This window comes from Diprion similis, chromosome 14, assembly GCF_021155765.1.
Source record: "Diprion similis isolate iyDipSimi1 chromosome 14, iyDipSimi1.1, whole genome shotgun sequence".
In the NCBI taxonomy this organism is placed as follows: Eukaryota; Metazoa; Arthropoda; class Insecta; order Hymenoptera; family Diprionidae; genus Diprion; species Diprion similis.
The window spans coordinates 8,796,597-8,819,448 of NC_060118.1; the positions used below are offsets into that span (position 1 = coordinate 8,796,597).

A 22,852-nucleotide genomic window follows, 5' to 3' on the forward strand; every position below is an offset into this window, starting at 1 on the left:
TTTTTTTTGATTTTATCAACAAATTTGTCGATACTCATTATACCGCATCCCTTATTATTTGCGGTAAATTTTAGGGGACGTTTTTACCCCTCAAACGGCCGGATTAGCACGTGGGGAAAAAAAAATACGTGCTCGAATCTATTTTTTTTTTTTTTTTTTTTTTACTTCATTTCTGCAAGTTTTCTTTTTTTTTTTTTTTTTCTCTCTCTCTCACTATCCGTATATCCACTTCGAAGCCCCCAATCGTCACGGCTGCTGCGAAAATTTTTTTTTCCTTCTCCTTTTTTCTGCAAACCTCACCTGGCTCACGTTGTACACTTACACATTGCAAGAGATTTAATTAAATCCGAGGCGACGTACTCAGCTTTCTAACTTTTGTTTTTTCTTCAACTTTTTTATCCCACCCCTTACTCGCCCCCCTCCCTCATCACGGTCGTTTCCTCGATTACTCGAGAGCTGTAAAACCGGCCGTATCGGCCAATAAAATTCCAATCGGAATTCTCGTAAATGTTTGTAAGTATGGGTATACATATGTAAACACGTACACACACGTACACGTAACACGTGTAACTATCGTAAGTGTAACTGTCCTCGGGATATCGGAAACGAGCCAGAATTCTGAGGGAATATTTTCTGAATATGTATCGCAGAAAAAGAAAGAAAGAAAGAAAAAAAAAAAAGAAATGAACTGAAATCATACACAAATCAACGTGCGTGGAATTAGAAATGAGGAAATTTAATTCCTGTGAAAAGAAGTTGAAGAAATTTTTTTTTAAGAAAGATCGTTTGATGTAAAAGAATCCGTAAGCCAATTGTCAAATAAATTAAACAATATTTAACAATCGAAGATGAAATTTCTTTGAGAAACGACAGATTTTTTTTTTTTTTTTTTTTTTTTTTTTTCCATCGGTCATAAGAAACTTTGAAATTTATTTGTGTGTTTCAGAATTAAGTGTAATCAGATCTTGTACAAGCTATATTTTTGAAAACTTATTTTGACTGAATCGGTGATATTTTGCACATTATAAAATTAGTATTTAAAACTAAATATTCAGACTTCCTTTCTTCAGCCGTATTGAAAAGCGATTCGAGTGAAATAATATGGAAAAATGTGATTCTGGTGGAAAAAAAAATTTCTCTCGAGCTTGCCGATAAAACGTACTTACGGATATATCTCAAGTTTTAGTTCAGAGTGTTACACGCGACTCATGAAAATCGATGAAAACACGAGGAAAAGGAAAGAAAAAAAGATGCGGAAAGCCTTTTTTTCCTACATACGTATATTTTATTCGCCAATATCTCTACCCTTGCGCGTAGAAGCAAAGTGCTCTGGTTTCCAGTTGAAATCGACGGATTAAATTATCCGCGAGAGAGCTGCATGAATTTATACACATACGTATGTATACATATACAATATATGTATATACATATATGTACGGTATAACACATACTCGAATTCACCTATACATGATATAGATGCTTTATATATATTTGGTAGGAATTTCGAGAGTGACGAGGGATGCACGAGTAAAAGCATAATAGCTGTCGAATGGGGAAAATTTTACTTGACGTTTTTCAATTTTTTGTTCGTTTTTCAAATTTTCATTCATTCATTCAGAGAGAGAGAGAGAGAGAGAGAGAGAGAAAATTTACTTAAATAAATGAATTATTGAGTTGAATTTTGTTGGAAAGAAAATCTCCTCGATATGTAAAGAAGGAAACTAAACGGACGAATTCCGGTTTCAATTGTTTGTTTTTTCACATTTTTTTTTTTTCTTGACAAAAGTAATTCTGAATTTCGAAAAATAAATTTTCAATAAAGTGACACAAATTTATCAATTTTAATCCATCGTGTTTTCACACACAGTTGATATTTATAAATTTTTTTGTTGGAAATTTCACGCAGATAAAAAATTGAAGATAGAATATCAACTTTGGCAATTTTTTTTTTTTTTTTTTCGATAAATCATTCACAGACAATCCAAGCCAAATAAAATCGATCAAAACCAGCCAAAAGTTACATTTTCGTAACGAAAAAAATAACAAGTGAAATATAATGATTGAAATTTATCCCGATCGACTTTATTCTTAGTTTTTTGGAAGTCTTTATTTAATCGTTTGCTGTTGTCGTTGTTTATTTTTTTTTTTTTTTTTTTTTTTTTATACTCGTTTTTTACGAAAGGAATTGAATATTCTCTTTTTCAGGATGAGGGAAAAAAAATCTTGCGATCCCAGCATTCAATTACGCAAAATCTCTTATTATTTTCTCAGGCGATAGCTGCCCTGACAACGGCGATGCCTTGGAAGCAATTCATCGCGATCTATGAAACCGACGATGGTCTCTCGAGGATCCAGGACGCGCTGAAGCTCCACGAGCCGCAGGATGATCCAGTGACTGTTAGGCAGCTCGGGGAAGGACTTGATTACCGTTCTTTGCTCAAAGACGTCGCGACGTCGCGTGACATAAACATACTTCTTGATGTCGAGTACGATAATCTGATACGTGTTCTTCAACAAGCGAAAGAAGTCAACCTGATGAAGGATTATCACACTTACATAATTTCCGGATTGGTAAGAAGTTTTTAAAAATTTTTTTCTACTTCACAATTTCAAAATACCAAGTCTCCGGAATTCTGTTTCACGATTCGCTGCGAAGGAAATTCACTGACTCTGATTCTTTGATTTTAAAACACTAATTTATGACAGATCATTGTAATTTGATCGAAATATTTTTTGATAATTTAATTGACAAACTGTCGATTCCATTTCATTATTCCGTCTATCAGATAAGAGGAACTGCCAGAAACACCGTGAATTAGTTAATTTTTTTTTTTTTTTTTTTGTATTCTCATAAAATTTTCACTGTCAGCATTGTCTGTATGAGAGAAATTACTAGTGGAAATAAAAGGAAAGTAATCGATTCGATGGCGGGAAACATAAGTTGCTTAATAGACTTTCATTGGCTTGACAAAACTCCTCGGAAGCCAGTCTACTATAACTTTCCAGTTTCTTCTTTCTTTCCTGATCTTATCTCTTGAGTAGCATCGAGACAGGCGACGAAGAGATAAAAACAAAATCGAAGAAAAGGGAAAAGAAAAAGTGGGCGGATACCTGAACTGCACACTCTATATAAAATACTCCGAACACCAAAGAAAAATAAAAGCACCGGAAGCGGCTCCAGATGTCCTGGAATTGACGGAGTTTTTCTATTTTTATAGTTTCGTTCTTTTTTCTTCTGTTTCTGCTAAGACTCAGACTCTGTTTTCTCACTGCGCGATTTTTTCTTCACTCGGCAGAATTTTCCGGATCATCGGATCGTCGAAAATTTCAGACAGTCACCGGCGAATATCACCGGACTAGGACTCATGAAAGACAGAAAGGATGAACTGAAAGATGCCCTCGATCTAGATATCAAGGTTCGTAATTTTTTTAAATTACTTAAAGTTTATAATTTCTGATACTTGCTCAACGATATCCTCAGTGGAATTTTTTCGTTTTCATTTTTATACAATTAATTGGTTTTCTTTATTCACAGTACATCGTATTCAAATTCTTATACATTTTGGTACAAAAACGTTGACTATATTTTCTGCGAAAATTTTTAATTCTTTGATACAATCGACAATTCTCGACTGGAAGAAGACATTCGGAAGAAAGAAGTCCCTTTTTATTTCTCTTGGGTCTCGTGTCAAATTTCTGGGTAATGTCTTCATTAATCCCTCGGTGTACAATAGGCAAGCTGCAATTTCGAGGCTTGTAATATTGTTCCATCTTGCCCAAGCTCTGGTCCACAATACAGCAGTGCTGAAGTACATCTCATACCCGCCAACGACGAGGCACTTACGAGCAGCTGACGGCCACCTTAATTTTCGTTTCATTAGCCTCGGTCCCACCTTTACATCGACGAAATTGTATGAAAAAAGAGGAAATGTTAACCTGCTCTATGCACGCTGCGCATTGTTTGGAAAGAGGGTTGTTATTCCGGTAAAAATTGCTGGGATAACTGCAGTAGGAAAGGATTTTTTTAATATCCGTAGGTTATCGCGAGTGGAAATAATTTTTGTGCAACTGAGAGAGTTTTTTGAGACTTAATAAATTCCGTGAGTTTATGTAGAAACTCGAGAATATAATATTTTATGGATTTCATTAACAATTTCAGGTTGAAGACGCCCTTCTTTACGACGCTATTTTCCTCTTCAAGAAGTCGTTGGACGCCCTGAATTTGGCGAATATTGACGCAGGTTCGCCATTGAACCTCGTGCCAAAATCGCTGGCTTGCAATTCTGTGGATAGTTATTCGGCGGGGCGCAATTTGACCAAGGCGATACGCTCCGTGAGTATGAAAGAATAACGAATGTAAGATTCACGGGGTAATTTATTGATGGTCGATTGTTTAACATACTTGCCGTCGGCAGAAAAGGTCTCGCCACTCTACCGTCGGTAAAGAAGATTCAGTCTCATCAGATGCGAAGATGCTTCAAGATGCGAAGTGTGAACTCGTTCGCTGACCGATCAGTTTCTATTATCGACATCCAGCATCTTTTTACTCATAGAGAGTTACCGACTGAGTTTTCGGCCTTCTCTACTGAATGAACGCGTTGCCTGTTAATTTGAATTTCAACCTAGGAAACTCGAGTCGACGAGCTGACGGGTCCGATGGAGTTCGACGAATTTGGACAGAGGCAAACGTTTCAAATGCACGTTTGGGAGTTTTACATGGACAGGTTTCAGACCATCGCGATTCAGGACTTCGAGGGATTCAGGCTGACTCGGTCCGCTAAGGAGCGGCAGGATGACATCGAGAGTAAAATTCAGAACAATCGCTACAAAGTCACCACAAGACTCGTGAGTCTGGGTATCCTTGCATTGATAGGCATTCGGCTAGAAACGGATTGTAAAATAAATATTGTCACTTCAATTGGGCTTCCCTCTTGGTCTACAGGGTTCGCCATACTTCATGGAGATGCCACCGGGCTCAACCGAAGGTGTCGTTATCGGAGAGAAGCGGTACTACGGCTACAGCGTCGACCTTATCCATGCGATATCCCAGAACCTTAAGTTTGATTACGAGTTCGAATTGGTACCCGACGGTAACTACGGCTCATACAGCGATGTCAACAAGACCTGGGACGGGCTTGTCAGGCGCTTGCAAGATCGCGTGAGTCAAAGTTTGACAAGAAATATTGCAGTAGGACTAACAAGGACAGGTCTTGAAACAGGACAGGCAGATTTGAAGGAAAATTTTTGGTTTCGGCGTTTCATTGACAAGGAAGGTATCACAGGTCGATATTTCTGATTTTATTTTTTTTTGTAGTATGGTATAGTAGACTATAAACTGAGTGACAGGTATTTTTTTTTTCTTTATCTGCTATTAAATAATTTGAGGGGTTGAATCCACCCTCCAAAGTAAGGCTTGTCAAGGCGTGATTTGGCAGTTTCATCTACACAAACGTGATATTTTGTAAGCAATCCAAGTGAAAAAGTTTTCTCATAACGAGGAGTGAAAAATGTAATTTTCTGAAATACACGGATAAAAAAACTGTTTCGCTTAGTTTTTAATCTACTTGAACATATTACAAAAGAAATAAAATCAGAGACATGGACCTGGGATGCCTTCCTTGTGAGTTGGTATTTGATAGGGACGAGAAAAAAATTGGAATCTTATTGGAACATAAAAGGTACGATAAGGTTTCAATTTTTTTAACTATCATTGACAAATGCCCACTCGCTGAAACGCCTAAATAGCGGTGCATTTATTTTGGCCATAGAGTGTGTTAAATTATATTGATAAATTCCGTCGGTCTTACTTCGCAAGACCTCTCCTTGTGAGTAAGATACTCTTATTAAGCTTCACTGAACGGTTTCGTCTTTGCAATTTCAGGAAGCTGACTTGGCCATTTGTGACCTGACGATTAACCACCAGCGGGAATCGGCTGTTGACTTTACGATGCCCTTCATGAACCTTGGTAAGTTGGTAAAACCAACTGACAAAATTACTCAGGTTTCAAATGTCTTCTCAATCCAGCTCTCTCGCGTATCTGACTCATCTTGTTTTCACACAGGTATCAGCATATTGCACATGAAGGTGAAGGACAAAGAACCGGATCTTTTCTCCTTCTTGTCCCCGTTCACCATCGATGTCTGGATCTACGTTGCTACTGCCTACCTGGCCGTTTCCCTCGCGCTCTTTTTCCTTGCCAGGTTGGTCAAATTTTATGCTCTAATATCAAAAACGAGTCGACGAGAACAAAAAATTTACAGCGCTGAGACCATCGGTACCCGAAAAATTGTCGAACATTCTGAGATCCATTTGGAGTTTCAATCCTTCGGACTGACGCAATGCTAAAAACTGATCGAACTCGATTATGATCACTTTAAATCACGACCCTTGAGTATGAAAGTACAGACGAAACGTGGTTTCAGAATCGCTCCGGGAGAGTGGGACAACCCTCATCCTTGCAACCCAAACCCTGAGGAATTGGAGAACAGTTTCAACTTGATGAACTCGATGTGGCTCAGTATCGGATCACTGCTGCAACAGGGCTCAGACATTCTGCCAAAGTGAGCCCGCACGTGTTTTCTCGTTCTGATATATTCTTTTTCCACTTTCTGTCACCCGCCAATTAACGCTTCTCAACTGACTCTGCAACTTCCTGGGGATGCAAAACATCTCAAAGAACCCAGCCGAAGAGACCGGAAGCTGTCGGCCATCAGGAACCGGAAAAAGACTATCCCCTGTTGGTTCCCCGATCAATTTTTGTATCCATGATCTGCAACCACCGCGATCTTATATACCTACTCTTCGCATGCAGACGGCTTCTTATAGGTACTCGGATTCCTATCATTTCCCCGTCCATATACCCAGCATGACGTGTGTTCTCATCCCGTCAGCGAGAGAGTAGGTACAATTAACCTTAACGACGGTGTGTTTGCCGGACGCATTTGAGGCGGCTTACCACTTATTAGCGTGTCATCCCGGCGGCTATTTGTTGCCTGCAGCCGAGCTTGTTTACTCGGCGCATCCACGCTCCTGCACATGCAGGTGACGCTTAGTTAACCCGACTCCTAGAGCGCGGCTGCCCGCAGCACCAAGAGGATGCTAGTCGCGTCTACGGTAATGCTCGTGGTCCCTCAAATGCCGAAGACAAACAGACGGTAACAGTTTACACAACGATCATGGGTCGGCTAATTAGTGGAGGACTCTGGTAATTGCGGTGGAGCCTCGTACCCACCTTCGCGTCCTTGAAACATCCGGCGGACACACTCTAGCAGGCCTGAATATCCCTCAAATTGATGACACTTGACCCCATTCACAGGGCACCATCGATCCGTATGGTCGCTGGAATGTGGTGGTTCTTCACCTTGATCATGACCTCCTCCTACACCGCGAACTTGGCCGCCTTTTTGACCGCCGGAAAAATGGGCGACAGTATAACCAGCGCTGAGGATCTGGCCACGCAGTCCTCAGTCAAGTACGGTGCTGTCGAAGGTGGATCCACGTCCATGTTCTTCAAGGTAGATGCGGCGAAATGTTGTGCGATAAATACTCCTCTTAACCATTTTTACCTTCTATAGAATTCGAACAACTCGGTTTACCAACGGATGTGGGCTGCTATGATGGAAGCCAGACCCAGTGTCTTTACAAAGAACAACGACGAGGGCGTTCAACGCGTACTTAACTCAAACAGCAAGTACGCTTTCATCATGGAGTCCACTAGCATCGAGTACTACGTCGCAAGAAGCTGCGATCTCGAACAGATCGGCGGGTTTCTAGACAACAAAGGATACGGCATTGCCATGCCATTGAGTAAGGATCCGAAATACCTACACTTTTTAACCAACAAGGTTGACGCAGAGCCCTCCATTGGAAATTTTGACGATGATTCACCTTCTCTTCCTCCTCAGACTCACCGTACAGAACGTTGTTCAGCGAAGCGGTACTGAAGCTCCAAGAAAAGGGTATCTTGCAAAAGATGAAGGACAAATGGTGGAAGGAGAGAGACCTCAGTGAGGAGACAGCAAAATGCAACAATACTGAGGAGGCGAAGACGGACTCGGACGATCTTGAGTTGGGTTTGCCAAACGTTGGTGGTGTTTTCGTCGTTCTGATGTGCGGCGTTTCGGCAGCCTGCGTAGTGGCGATGCTCGAGTTCCTCTGGAACGTCAGAAAAGTCGCCGTCGACGAAATGGTCAGCATCGTCTGCTAGCTCGTGGCTTCTTCCGTGGCACTTGCTATTTTACTTTGCAATATCAATTTCCAGGTGACACCGTGGGAGGCGTTCAAGGCTGAGTTTAGATTCGCGATCAACATTTGGGCCGAGACTAAACCGGTCAAGGTCGCAAAGAGCAGTAACAGGAGCTCCACTTCCGCTCTGCACACTGGCGCTGGACCGGGAAGAGCCGCTTCCGTCGCCAGGTCACTCGTAGGCTCCTTTCTCAGACTCGACATGATCGACAAGTTCGAGAAAGACAACACATCGAACACCAGAAGCGGAAATCAGAGAAAGAATTGAAATTAAGGGATCATTATTGCAACGATGATCAGTTTTCATAAATCATTAATTATATTATGAGTCACGTGTAGTCGTTGATATCTAGAATGGCTTCAAGCATGATTGCAAAATTTCATATAATGCATAGTTTTTATACGCTTATACAATAATTTTAACTCATTTGAAACACAGCTGTACGTCATCGTCTGGTTTGGAAACCTACCTACTTATAAACTTTTTTTGTTCGGAATTCTAAACGACAAGTAACCGACGAAACGTCCCATCGGAGTCAGAATACTGAGCTGGGTAGGAATAAAAAAGGGAAATATGTGGTATGAAATAAAATAAAATAAAGGCTGCGTTATTTGTCTGTATCATTTTTTAGTTTTTTTTTTTTTTTCTCTTTTCATTTTGGTCTCCTTTTTTTTCATTTTGTCATCGTCTCGGACATAATACACGGCGTGTAATATACGTCTGTATATATTTTATGGTGTCCATAGACAATGCATTCTGTTTATTCTTCTCCGCGTTTATAATCCGTAATATATCTGTCAACCGCGAGTTTGCGGTCGAGAAACCAGCGCGATGGACCAAACTCGACTACAAAAGCGCCGCGAGTTTAATATCCTCTTCGCCTCCGAAAGTCATACTTGCATCAAGTATCACATGATATGACTGTACGCAGGAGTTGAAAAAAAGGGTAAATATGGTTTCTCAAAAAATGCTGCTGGATTTAAAACAAAAAAAGAGAGAGAGAGAGAGAGAGAGAGAGAGAGAGAGAGAGAGAGAGAGAGAAAAACATATTATTCTTCCAACTGACTGACAAATATTTTCTAATCGTTTAATCGGTGATAAATCGAGCCATCGAAATGAAAAAGAAAAGGGAAAGTTGTTTCTTTTCCTTTTTCTTTTCTTTTTTTTTCCAGTCTTCTCTTGTATCGTTCAGACAGCGGTGAGTCGAGATTTAAAAACGCGCGCGAGGTTCAAATTCCAACTCGAGACGGCGCGAGTCCCGCGGTGCAGATTGGAGTTTTGAAAATTTGAGCGGCGGCGTTGTACTTTCAAGTCATCCGGCGAGCTCTGCGGGTCTACCTATCTTAGGTATGTGTTATTATACCGAAACTGGACGGTCGTGTAGAGTGAGATAAGACAGAAAGAAAGAGAGAGAAAGAGAGAGAGAGAGAAAAACGAAATAAACATGAAACAAACTTGATATTAATTACCCTCCGGCTGGACGTATTAATGGTTTTTTTCCAATGAGATAACGGGTCAAAAGTCAAACTCTAAATCACCCGGTCGCCGTGAAGGTATGAGGATATTTCCGATAAGCCCTTTGACAAAAACCGCCCCGCAATCCAGCGCCTTCAAACTGAGTTATATGCGCGTCTTTTGTTTGTACACGTGGACGCACACGCCCGTATAGTTGTGATTTTTGAAATGCGTATTTTCATAATAATCAACTGGTTTCGAATTACATTTCATTCTGTCCAGATCTGTAAATTATACATTTTCTCATTACTTTTGTCTTTGAGGGTTTTTCTGAAAAGTTCTCGGACTTTTCAAGCATCTCTCCATAAATAATTTCAGTCGTGGATTTTTTTGATTTTTTTTTTTTTTTTTTTTGTAAAAAAAGAAACAAACAAAAACATCCGTTACTTCCAAATATTTCTAACCATGATTCTGCCAAGTACTTCGTTGATATATGAAATTGATTTTTTCGAGTAAGTTCTGGTTTTTTTTTTCCAAAGAAGCTTTTTCCAAACAGTATTTATTTCTTATTCATTGATTATTATTATTATTCTCTTGTAAAATGCAACGGAAATTGAATTGAGAAGTATAAAAACCAGCAGAGAATATCGTACGTTATTTACGATTTTAATTTCCATAATCATTTTGTACAGATAAATTTGTATGAAAAAAAAATCAAAAATCATCTAATTCGAATGTGCTAAGTTTTTCAAATTCTAGCACAGAAGGCCACGTAAAATCAAAAAAATTATTGACTTACATCTTCTCGGTAAGCGAAGGCGGGACGAATGTTCGGGGGCGAAGGCTGCTGATGAAAAAAAAAAAAAAATAAATAAAACTCTTTTCAAATTTGAGTTATGGAAAGGGACCGAAGTCGCTTCGCGTCGCGGCGTGGCGTGGCGTGTCTGCACGACTGCAGCGTAGAGGGTGAAAGAAGTGCCGGTAATTCTCCTGATCGCATCGCTGCTGTAGGTCCTTCGCTCAGTCCAACAATATTTGGACTTGCCCATAATGGTGTTAACGAACCTTGGTCCCCAGGGTTTTGGGATTTTCGTCCCCCTTCGCCCCTTGGCTCGGCGTCGTGCCACGCGGCCTCTTTGTGGCATTATTTCCCGGCCCGAGACTCGATCCGAAGAGCCTTGAGCGGCCACCTTCCTGCCGAGGAAACTTCAACGAGTGGAAAAATCAGGACGAAAATCCTACTGGCAAGGAAGCCGGCCTTCAATTGACGTGAAAAAAATTACTAGATCTCTCAAAATATTTTAGAACATCAAGAGATTTGTTTGAACGTTATTTTTTAGGAGGTTGCTTCCTGTGACTCAGTCGATTAGACAAAAAAAATTCGATCCTCGTAGGTCAGAAAATGTCTTAAACCTTAAGGAGTTGACATTTTTCTGTCGAGAAGATGAAATAAAAAAAAAATCAATTGTATTGCAAAATGGCGACTGAATTTTCAGAATAATCAAAGCAAGTGTAATATGGATATCTGAAAATTTAAGACCAATCCTCCAAAAAAAAATTTCCTTCTTTTGAGAGTTATGGGAAACCATGCTGAACACTTTTCACTGAAAATTCGTTTCAAGCAAATTTTTACACTGGTATTTGGTGATTTTGTGACGCTTGCAGTTCGCCTGAAAATAGGCAAACCAATTTGAAAGTCAAATTTAAAGTGTATTTAAGAATAAAATTGGAGAAAAACCAACATGTATCGAGAGTCGAATGGAGTAAGAGAAGAATTTTCATCCGATGCGGGTGTCCGTTCGGCACGAGTGTGTGTATCACTGTATATAACACATGATACGCATTGGTGGATGTTTGAATGATTCATGGTACCCAAGGAAGTCCTGAAAAGGGCGGGCAATTATTCAGGAGTAGAATAAGCGGCAGCGTCGGCGGAGGGTCCTGTGCAAACAGGAGACGCGTGGGAGGTCCTGGAGGATGGATTTGGAGTCAATCCCGTTGCCCCCCGCCGGAGCCAGGCTGAGTTATGCCGAGCGGGTCCTGCAGGACGCCGAATCCTCTTCTGACACCTTTATTTGACTCGATAAGCACCGTCTCGCCGCCTTTTCAAAAGACCCGCATTATTATGTATGTACCTGTATATGTATATACGTTTGCTTGGAACTCGACTCTCGAGAGCGTATATAAGTAACAATGACCTGTTTGCCTTTCCAGCTTCCTTGAGAAACTACGCCGCCCAAGTGTGTATATGCACAGATTATACGCACCGACGACGGCGACGATGACGCCACCGTTTTGCCTGTGCATCTGACCCCCGGTAAACCGTTCCGAGCTGTCCAAATTCAAACGGACCCCCCACAGATCGATCCTTGCCCACGAGATAATAAAGACGCTCATGGCACACCCTTACTCCAAGTGCCGACCTCCCAGATTTTCCCGGAATGCGTCATTCCGTGTTTTCATTTTCATGTCGTTGCGGCTCGATTGTAACGACCGGGACCAACTGCAGTCTGGATTCGTGGTGTCTGGTGGACCTGAAAATGTCCTTCAATTTTTCTTGCCTCTTGGATATATTCTATTTTTAATGTCCTTGAACAACTTGGAAATGTCCTTGAATTTTGTACGGATTTTTCACTGGATACCATGGGATGCTACCAGTTATGGTACAGAATTGATTCTTCATCTTGTTACTGGCCATGCTTTCACCTTCATATGGAATCCAGATGCTGAAAATCAACTTTGAAGAAAACTCTCCTGTTCCTGGTCATTTAACCACTTTTACTAGGAAACCAAGTGGTGTTCATAATTGACTCGATGTTGAAGAGCATCCAAAATCCACCAGAAGTTGAAGCACACCTGCAGAGAAGTTTCAAGCACTATGGAACAAATGTTTTAATCTTCATGGGACTTTGGATGGATCCAGAAACAAAAGCGATCTAGAATCAATGTCAATTACAAGTACTGCCAAATGACGAAGACCTGAAACATAGAAATTGAAGGGGAAAGATGGAGACCAAAGCAAAGCGTTGAGGATACCACTAATTTCAATTGATGGAAACATTAGGTCCAGCTCCCTGGAAAGATGGACCTTCGATGGAATTCAAAATGGCCTCGCGCGAGGAGCGATTACACTTGGCGATAAGCGAGTAGATATCGTTTGTGTTTCTGCCGCTCGTTACGCGACCGTTGTAATTAAGCCGATAATGATTCCTCGCCGCCTCATGCCGCACAACCTTCGCCGGTATGCAACTGCCATTTTCGATTCTCGATAGAACCTTTCTTGTGGTTAATATACTGATCGCGTTTGAAGTTCGTCTGGAACGAATTCGATTCATTAAAAGACTGTTGCGAAGTAACCGTTGAACGATCGATTATGGGAGAGATAAAAATCATAGCGAATGAACGTAATTGTAAGAGTATGATTGAGTCGCACTTTAAAGTGTTGTCCATTCACTGGTTAACGGAAATCACTTGAAATCGTATCGTTTCCTCGATGATTAGCATAAGAGGAGTTGGAACAGCTGACATAAAATCATGAAACATGAGTGAAAATGCGTGATGTCGAGATAAAACGATTTCAAAGTGGATCAAATCGTGTGTGATTCAAAAAAGCTTTTCGATTACAGACAATTGTATCTGCGATACAAGTGAAGCAATAAAGTGAATTCTATTCATCAAAATTTAGTGATATGCATTGGCTCAGATCGAAAACTAATTTGCAATGCTGAGAAGATGATGAGAAGATTAGTGGACCAAAACTGAGATCGAATTTGATTGTGGTAAGATCGAGTTCTCGTCTGGCGATGCGTTACAGTTTCAGAAATGGTCTGTTAAGCTACCGATGCAATCAAGCGATAGGACGATTGGCGTCCTGCAGATCAAAGGACGGCGTCCTGATCAATCCTCGAGTAATGAATACGAAAAGATTGGCAGCAATGTACAAACGTGAAGAAAGTATATCTGCATGGTCTTAGGATGTGCGCGGTGTTTTTGGGGTCTCGAGACCCGCCGAGTGGTTGAACATTCTGGAGTGGAAATTGATTTCGGTCGACTTCCATTACTCAAAGCGGGTGGAAAAATATACCGACAAAAGTCAGGAGACTGATCCTTTGGGGATAAGGAGGCGAACTTATCCCGTTGAGTCCGATGGGTTCTGTGTCCCGTAGAAATTCTTGGCGCGTTTTGAACCAGCAGGAGCTGTGCAGGCGCAGAAAGGAACCCCGCGTCTCGCTTTAACCGTGCCGCAATGTGTCCTTCGGCAAGTACCTCCCCGAGGAGCCGAAGCACCGGATCTCCTAGGAGTACTTTGAGTCTTCGATTACAATGATAAATCCGAGAAACTGCGTCCGCAGTTCTGATAGTTCTGATAATTCTGCTTGTCAATATAACTGGCTCATCAAGTATTTTAAATCAAGTACGTTTGAGACGATGTTCAGTATTGGAATGAAGAAACGAGCTTTTTCAGAAATGCCGTGCAAGCGCAATAAACGCTAGGAAACTGGAATTCGAAAGCTCCCGCAAGTCTCTAAATAGCTATTTATGTGGCATTCCCGTAAACCGTCTGTTTTTTTGGCAAGGATAAAGATTTCAGGACTAGTTGAAAGCGAGCCGGAAGCGAACCGGAAGCGAGTACTGAAATTATCCGAGCCAAATAACTGTTTACGGGCATGCCACATACAATATTTTTTACGGTATGGGCATTAAGAAGCAAACCGAAGAGTGAGGTTATGTCGCGATCTGTTCGACGAAGCTACTTTATTCGCCAGTTTGGGACGCGCACTTTGAACTGCGCATCAAAACTGCGGAATAAAGACTTTATTCCACAACTTTTTTCGCTGCTGTACAAAGCGTCACTTTACGGGACGAAAACTGCCACAAAAAGTGGACTTTTCAATGCCCATGTCGTGAAAAAAAAATTTTTACTTAACCATCATAAAAAGATACATCGTGGTTCTAAAATACAGAATTTTGGATTGATTTCACGTCGCATTTTCCGGGTTCAACAGAATGTGGATGACGACGATACTTCCCTGAGTGTAATCCAACCAGACATGGCCGAAGGCGTGTCTCCTCTCATTCATAGTAATTCATGCCGCATACGCACCGCATCTGTGGGGAATAATTTAGTGATCGAGTGACGTCTGCGAAGAGATAGAACGAGATATGAAGAAAGAGAGAGAGAGAGGAGTGTGTGGCTGGAGGATATGCAAAGGCGAATAAGAAGAGGGCGATCAGGATCAGGATCGGGACCAAGAGGACCGAAGTGCCGCTCCTTGCACCGGCAGAGGAGCGAAGGAAGGAGCAAAAGGGGGGGGGGGGGGGGGGGGGACAGTCGAGCCGCTGGGAGGAGAGGGGGAGGAATAGGACCCCAGTTAAGGAACACGATGCTATCGGCGCTTGTTAGCTCTCCAGACTTCCACAGCGGGGTGCATCCTCTGGCGGCGAAACCCTCCCTCCTTGCTGCCACCCTATTTCCCCCAACTAGCCGAGGATTCCGGGGTACAACGCGTCTTTCGGCATCGCCTTGCTCTCTGCGCTATAATATACCATAAACGCAAGCATCGCAAGGAGCTTTGGAATATCGCTTGGCATGAGAACAGGTCGTTGAAGGAACGTCAGGATATGGTAACCGTGTGATAATCCAGTCGAAATTTTTTTCGATAGAGGATTTTGGCACGAGGTGGACAATCCTGGAAACTAATTTCAACCGAATTGGACGAGCTATAAATAGTTTCATTTGACCTGATGGCTGGTATCAAAAAAAGTTTATGGACTTGTTGAAGACAAGGTTAATTCAACGTTGAGTTATCTCAAATTGTGAGCAATTCGATATTTTATACCCTTTTCTTATGTCTGTCGGATTTTCTGGTTGTTTTCCAACAATTTCCAACACTTTTTCAGCACTTTCGAAATACAATTTCGATGGTGAAAAGTTGAAATTTGGTTTATCGTTAGCCTGGTTTGTTTGCTTTTATATTTTTCGAATACCTTGGTGCTTATAGCCACGAATATGCTCACGGGTGTTGAATGGGAGACAGAGACTCACCCTAAATGGTGTTATAAAGCCGGTTTATTGTATCGTTAAAAGTAAAGCGTAATGGTGCCGATGGGATCGTGTAACAAAGTTTGTTTGGATTTCCAGGTCGAGTCTTCCCTACTGTTATTCTTCCTTCTTTTTCACCTCTTTAGTTCCCCCGCCGTGTTGTTGTTCTCGTTTTATCTGTACGTCCGTGTGTAAGGGGTACTTGCTCCTATATCACTGATACAAGTTGTGTAGCCTCGCAATGTATATATTCGTGTTTAACATACTACGTCTCTCCCTCTCTCTCGCTCTCTTTACGTTTAGATAATTACGATGAGGTAAAGAAGAATCCATGCCGGCGAGATGGCAGTCCTTTCAACGGCCCTCTCTAAATTTGATTTATGCTGATTAAAACAGAGGAGAAATGCCGAAAGCCAGCTTGTGAGCAGGCCTTTGCAGCATGCGAGCAATATACGCTTTATACGCACTTATACCATCTTACACAACGTGCACAATATACACGGTGTCTTCCAACTACGCCCTAATCGCGTTCAAAAGTATAACCAGATAAATCTAGTCGTGAAAAAAAATGTCCGATCCTCAATTCGTTACATTTTTAAGCTGTTTCTATTCGTGCAGCAGACAGTTTTCCCTGAAACCTGAATCAAAGCACTAGAATGTCCCACTTGAAAAGTTTGAAATCACCTTAATTCGAACTTGTTCGTTGAAAAAATTTGAAAAAATTCACGCATGCGGAAACCGATGGCAACAATTATCGCCTCAAGTTTCATCGATATTTATCAAATACCGCGAGATTTATCGACTGTTTAATAATCGTGGTAGACGCCATTTTCAAATCGGAGATGATCGGGGTCAGTTTGAGAAATTCCAAAGCACGTATTTGTTAATAATCATTAAATTTTGTACTTTATTCAGCCTGTTTGTCGTAGAAAAATAATTCCCGAACACCCTCTAGACGGCGGAGTTTAGAGCAGGGGCATTAAAATTGTAACAGAAGTCGCAACACTGGTTCAGGTAACTCGTAGTAGGTACTATGTGTATCTCTGGTCTCTCAGCTTTCGAGTCGGAACCTTTACGGCTCTCTTTCAAGTTTTTAACGAACCGCCTTATCGGCTAATTATAAAGCCACGGCTGTTGTACAAATAGCCGGGTCTTAGTGGATGTAGCCCGATAAGGAACCCTCCTCCTTTCAGCCTCCCCGCCGCTCTCAGCTACCGGACTCCGGTGCTCCTGGTCCCAACGACATTTCCGAAAAGCATTCCTTCAGAAATTCTTTTCCACCGCGATACCGCCACTCCGTACCCTCCTTCAGACAGCTGCTCCCTCGATGACGTTTCTAATTTTTCACCTACATTTCTCAATGTTATCGCAGTCATGTTTCTCATACTCTGTAATAGACTTTCCAAGAACCCTAAGTAGGCCGGTTCATTCGAAATTTCGTGGATTTCGTGAATCATCAATTTCTTTCTAAATCCAGATACGAAATCTTGAGAATTTCAAATTGATCGCTTCCATTCAAGCGGACCAGGTGTACAGATTTATTTTGAGGCAGTCGGAATCAGTGATACCGATGCTAGTATTTTTTGGAAAAATCTAATCGTCCGGTATAGTGAAACGTAATTTTGATCAGGTCTTCTGAAACTCGATTAAGCTATTCGATGATTGTATGGAGTGACGTCGGTTATGTATAATGGATAAACAAATATCTGATTTCAATTACTTGGGCCTTTAACCTTTGAGAGAAAAGTTTAATTTTTATCACTAATAGTACAAATTTACAGGAAAAATATCCAAATTCTTACTCAAAACTTTGAATAAGTGTGGAAAAAAAAATCAAGAGCATATAACTTATACGAACAAGTCAGTGGGAAAAATATTTCATTCAATTATCTTTGTTAATATAAGACTAAGTTATTTATTTGAAGAATTAGAAACGTGAAACAATTAATGTCGTATCTTGAGAAAACAGATTTCTCGCCGACGAACGCAAAATCATCAATTTTTTCAATATTCATGCAATTAATCGGAAAAAAATCTCTAAGCAATGATATCGCAAAATACAAAAACCTCGTATTTTCTCCGCTACTTCGAAAAAAAAATAAAATAAAATAACCACAGTATTAAAACTGAATTTTTATATTTTTCATTTCTCAAAATCACCCATTTTTCAATTTCAAAATGTCACATTAATTCCATTCTCGTTTAAGTTTTCTTCAATATCACTGTTTTTCCTTCGCGCAAAAAATGGTTATAGAAAACGTGAAAAACGATCTAAAATTGCACTTCTAAAATACTCACAATCGTACGTGCAGTGCAAATAAATTAAAACGGACAGTAAAAATTTGACGTAATATTTGAAAAAATAAACCTAAATATTCAAAGTTCTTCGTGCTACGAAAATCGGCAATTTTTTATAATTTCGAGGAGCTGTCGGTCGTCGGCCAGGCACCTCTACAGCACATATAACTAACCTGAAACGCTTCTTGCGGATGAACACGACTCTCCGGTATTACTCTGCAGGCCACAGAGAGTGTGCTCGTGTAACGTAACGAACCTTAAGCCTATCCGGCTACTGGTTTTACGCCCCAAGAGCCTCGGGGTATGCGGTCATTTCCAACGCTCATTTTCAGAAGAACCCAAGTCCGTCTCATCTCCAGCACATCATCTTCATCTCACTTGCTTTCTTCCTTCTTCTTCGTCTTCGTCCTTGAATATAAATTTCTTGTTTAATAAATTTAAAAAAAAACTATACCAATGTCATAATATTTTCATCTGTCAAATTCTGTAAATTTGATTGATTCTTTTTTATTATACATACATATTAGGGTGGCGCAAAAAAACCGACTACTTTTTTTTTGGTTCGTATGACAAAACGTTAGTTTTTGATGTTTTAAGAGCCCACTCCAAAGGACAGCTCAAGAAAAAATTTTAAGAGGTCACTCCAAATTTTTTAAAATGTCAGAAATCGTTAAAAAATTAAATTAAAAGAATTATATTTTCAGTATTTTGTTTGATTTTTAATTCATGCCGTGGTGTATTGTTATCGATTCTTTCTTACTAAATTAAAGAAAACAAATTTATGAAATTTTAATATGAATATTAAAAGGTAGCTCGAAAAGATCTAAAGAAATGCACCAGAAAATTGAAAAAAAATTATGAGCGACCTTTCAAAATTCAAATTTTGAACTGAAATTTTCGGAAACTTATTTTTTTTTGTCTATAAAATTATACCGTAACGAGAAAATTTTTTTTTTCACAAATCGATTTTTGACGATTTCTGACGTTTTAAAAAATGTGGAGCAACCTCTTAAGAATTTTTTTTTTGAACTGTCCTTTGGAGTGGGCTCTTAAAACATGAAAAACTAACATTTTGTCACACGAGACTCAAAAAAAAAAAAAGTCGGTTTTTTTGCGCCACCCTAATATGTATATATATATATTTTTTTTTTCTTTTTCCTTGAATTTTATAGCAATACTTGCAGATATCGAATTGAATTTGGAGAAAAATGAAGTGAATTTAAATTTGTCGAGTGAATATATATATATATATATATATATATACAGTGTGAAAATTTAATTTAAACAAAAAATTTATAATCATGGACTGAGTTGTTGAAAAATTGTTGGTAAAAATGGGAAAATCGGTGTACAGAAAATACTTAAATAAAGAATTTAACGTCCCAAGAAACGAAGTGAGATGCGACCTTTTGGTTCTGTGGATCGAAGAAGCTTGATCTGAGATAAGAGGCTGCCGGTGAGAAACGGTTAATTTATTTACGACGCGATTCGGTTTCATTAGCATACCCATAATCCTCCATTGCGGAGCGTGCGGTGTACGGTAGTCGGTATGGGACGACGACGGTTTATACCGGTACTAATCCCTCCGCCGTCCAATGCGGCTGTAAAAAGCGTGGAGACGTGTGTGGAGAGGGATAAAATACGCGTAGAAATAATGACCAATATAATTGTTTTGATTTATATTGATTACGCACTTGGTTAGAAAGAAAAAACTATACGCGTAAGAATAATTAGTCGTTTCCTTTCACTTTATTCACTCTCCGTGATCGTTTTTTTTTTTTCGTTCGGGAACGATTTGATAAATTTCTTCGAATCTAATCAGTATTGTGTTTCCATTTAATTAAGTATTTTGTTTGACAAATAAAATACGTACTAGTTTGCGTTTTTTTTTTTTTTTTTTTTCTTCTTCTTTTTGGGTTGATGTTAGGCAAATATAGTGTTACTAAACTGATATTCATCAAGCTATAGTAACATAATTGAATCGTCTGGATAGAAAAATATGCAAATTTTTTTTGTTCCTTTAATCTTATAGTCATTTGATTGGTTAAAATAATATTTTGTGAAAATTATATTAATAATTCTGCAAAATATTGTTTTAAAATAAATTTTTTAGATTCAGGATAGACTTTTGTGTAAATTGAATATATTTCTTAGTTGTAAAATGAAATTGATCCTTGTTCATTTTGCAAGTCCGTCGATTTTTTAACGATACGTGAAATAATTTTTAATTTTTTTACACTTCATATACACGAAAATTTTTCAGAATTCAGACAAAACGGAGAATTGTAGTTAAGGTTCAGAATATATATATATATATATATATATATTTATATATAGGAGGTACAAAAGCTGTCAAGATTTGATATCCAACGATTAAACGATTCTTGGAAAAGAGATCGTCATATTATAAACCGAAAAACAAACACAATTTAACCTCGCAGGTCCACGGGTAGCTGTCTTGTTAGAATTATTTTGCGGTTTTAAAAATCCCTTGATTTCGGCAGCTCAAAATCAATTAGCGATCCGCCTTTTGCCGACCGCAGAACGCCTCTTCGATTCTTCTATGACGCAGCCTTTAACGCGGTATTTGCTTTAGAACGTGCGACCATTTCCAAAAATAACATCACCGCTCAGAATTCTCCGAAATCAGGCACCAGATTTATTTCCTTCTCCTTTTTCGTCTCTTTCAGTAACGCAATCAGGAGTGCCGATTTTTTCAAATTTTTTTTTCAATACCTCTCAGCCTCTCACGGCTCGTTGAAATTTTTCGCTTAATTTTTTCTCACCTTCCTTCGGACCGATCGAATGCTCGATATTTTTTACAAATTTTTATCTCAAACAGTTCCTGCCCTGAAAATTTTTCAATCTCACCGATTCCGTATGCCGATCGGCGTAATTTCAATTGGTTCCAACTTCCGATCGTCAAGTTTTTGAAAGACGAATTATTCGTTTTGGAGTACACTTTTCGAAGAAGAGAAAAACTCGACATTCTTCCCATCGATTCTTCTAAATTTTTTCATAAAATATCCGTGAAAAAATCGCAGCCTTTCCTACCAATTTTAAGCCGATTCGAGAAACGCATAACGGCATGGCTTAACTCTCGACTCGCAGTCCTGAAGCCGCGGAATTTCATCGATGCATATCTTCCTCTCAAAATCCCAAATCCCTCGTTCGAACGACGTCCGCGTTTACGGTTCCATAATGCGAGTTTAACGATTTCCTCCGAAATGTGGCTTCAGCGATAATTCAGACGCCGAAGCGGCGCCGCCACCGACGTCAAGATTTTTAGACAAATTCATCGGATCTAACAGACCGTTCGATCGGCATGATCACAAGAAAAGGACAGGATGAATTTGAAAAATAGGAGAAGCTTGTAAAAAAGACGTGCGTTTCGCCGATTTCGAGCATCAATCAAGTTTTAATTGCTCTCATTTTTTCACTGCAAGGTACAAATTTCTCTCTCTTTCGAATTCCGAATAAAATTTTGAGGAAAAATTAATTGGCCGGTAAAGAAGTTTACAAGAAAATAGAAAATTTTTCAATATCCAATTCCAAAATAACCGCGATCTTAAAAAAACAACAACTTTAATTAAAACATTGAGTGGCAAAATTCGTCATTCTCTGTTTTCGTTTTGCCTTCTTTTCACGTCCGTATAACGTATCTACACGTAATTCGTCACCATAGAGCAGCATTCGAAGAGATTGGCGGTGCATTTCTAGATCAGATAAATAGTCGATGGATCAAGCCTCGAGGGATCGTAAAGATCCCCGGAATCGGCACTCTGATTGCCAGCTGCGGTTGACACGCGGATCGAGATCGATCACGCGGCAAAAATCAAAGTCCTGCCCGAGTTGTTTTCGAGTATTTTTTCTCTATTTTTCCAAATTCCTTTATTTCAGTTATTCATTCATTTTTCTCTCTCTCTCTCTCTCTCTCTCTATTTCTCTCTGGACTGTAAATTCTTATACTCAACATCTTTTTCCGCTGCCCGATTATTGTACATTTATAACGTTGGTCCGAAATATCGTCGGTCTTTCGAGTCGCACAAAGGATCGCTGGGGTCAAAGAGGGCGAAGAAGAGCCGGTCAAAGGACCGTACGTAACGAGATATATTGAGAAGCTTCGAGGGCTGAAACGAGCTGATAGCTTCGTGAGGAGAAGAGCGGAGGGGGAAAGGGAGGCAGGGAATTGCGGCTGGAATAACACGAGCGGCATCCTTCAAATCATCTACAGCCAATCCATCTTATTCCGAGCATACATATAGATACTGCGTATACGTGCACGTATATGATGTATAGAATGTATTGTGTATACACTTGCACGCGAGGGGTTAATCACTCATGGATTTAATGTATAAGGTACACTTGATTTCAAGATTACAAAGGTTTCAAAAGTTCACAGAGATTTTAGGGATTTTTAAAGATTTCGAAAGGTTGAAAAAAAGTACAGGAATTTTCAAAAGATTCCAGACGATTTCAAAAGATCTCAATAGACTTCGCCTGATTTCAAATATTGCGGTGATTTCAAGAATTTGAAATGATTTCAGTGTATTTCAAAAGATTTTTAGAGATTTCAAGAGATTAAAAAGGTTTCGGACGATTTCAGAAGATTTCAGAAGATTTCCAGGATTACAAAGGATTTCAATGATTTCATAGGATTTCAAAAGATTACAAGAGATTTCAGATCATTTAAAATATTTCGATGATTTCAAGTAATTTCAAGTGAATTTCAAAAGATTTTTACAGATTACAAAATATTCCAATGATTTCAAAGGATAACAAGAGATTTCAGATGATTTGAAATATTTTG

The 22,852-nt window shown here is 39.7% G+C and overlaps 1 protein-coding gene across 2 annotated transcripts in view; it reads left to right on the forward strand.

Annotated features, from left to right (window-relative positions):
• The window catches only part of LOC124414645 (glutamate receptor ionotropic, kainate 2-like), a 68,252-nt gene that overhangs the window by 36,416 nt on the left and 8,984 nt on the right, over window positions 1-22,852 (forward strand). Inside the window, exons 5-16 of one of the 2 annotated variants that reach the window (XM_046895648.1) lie at window positions 2,272-2,571; window positions 3,297-3,416; window positions 4,160-4,333; window positions 4,627-4,845; window positions 4,943-5,158; window positions 5,882-5,966; window positions 6,063-6,201; window positions 6,424-6,561; window positions 7,317-7,515; window positions 7,576-7,807; window positions 7,906-8,189; window positions 8,262-8,517. In XM_046895648.1, coding sequence (XP_046751604.1) covers window positions 2,272-2,571; window positions 3,297-3,416; window positions 4,160-4,333; window positions 4,627-4,845; window positions 4,943-5,158; window positions 5,882-5,966; window positions 6,063-6,201; window positions 6,424-6,561; window positions 7,317-7,515; window positions 7,576-7,807; window positions 7,906-8,189; window positions 8,262-8,513 — 2,358 coding nt within the window. In that variant the 3' untranslated portion in view covers window positions 8,514-8,517. Of the gene's footprint in view, window positions 1-2,271; window positions 2,572-3,296; window positions 3,417-4,159; window positions 4,334-4,626; window positions 4,846-4,942; window positions 5,159-5,881; window positions 5,967-6,062; window positions 6,202-6,423; window positions 6,562-7,316; window positions 7,516-7,575; window positions 7,808-7,905; window positions 8,190-8,261; window positions 8,528-22,852 lie in introns of those variants that run through there. The other variant, XM_046895647.1, reaches the window with a different exon arrangement.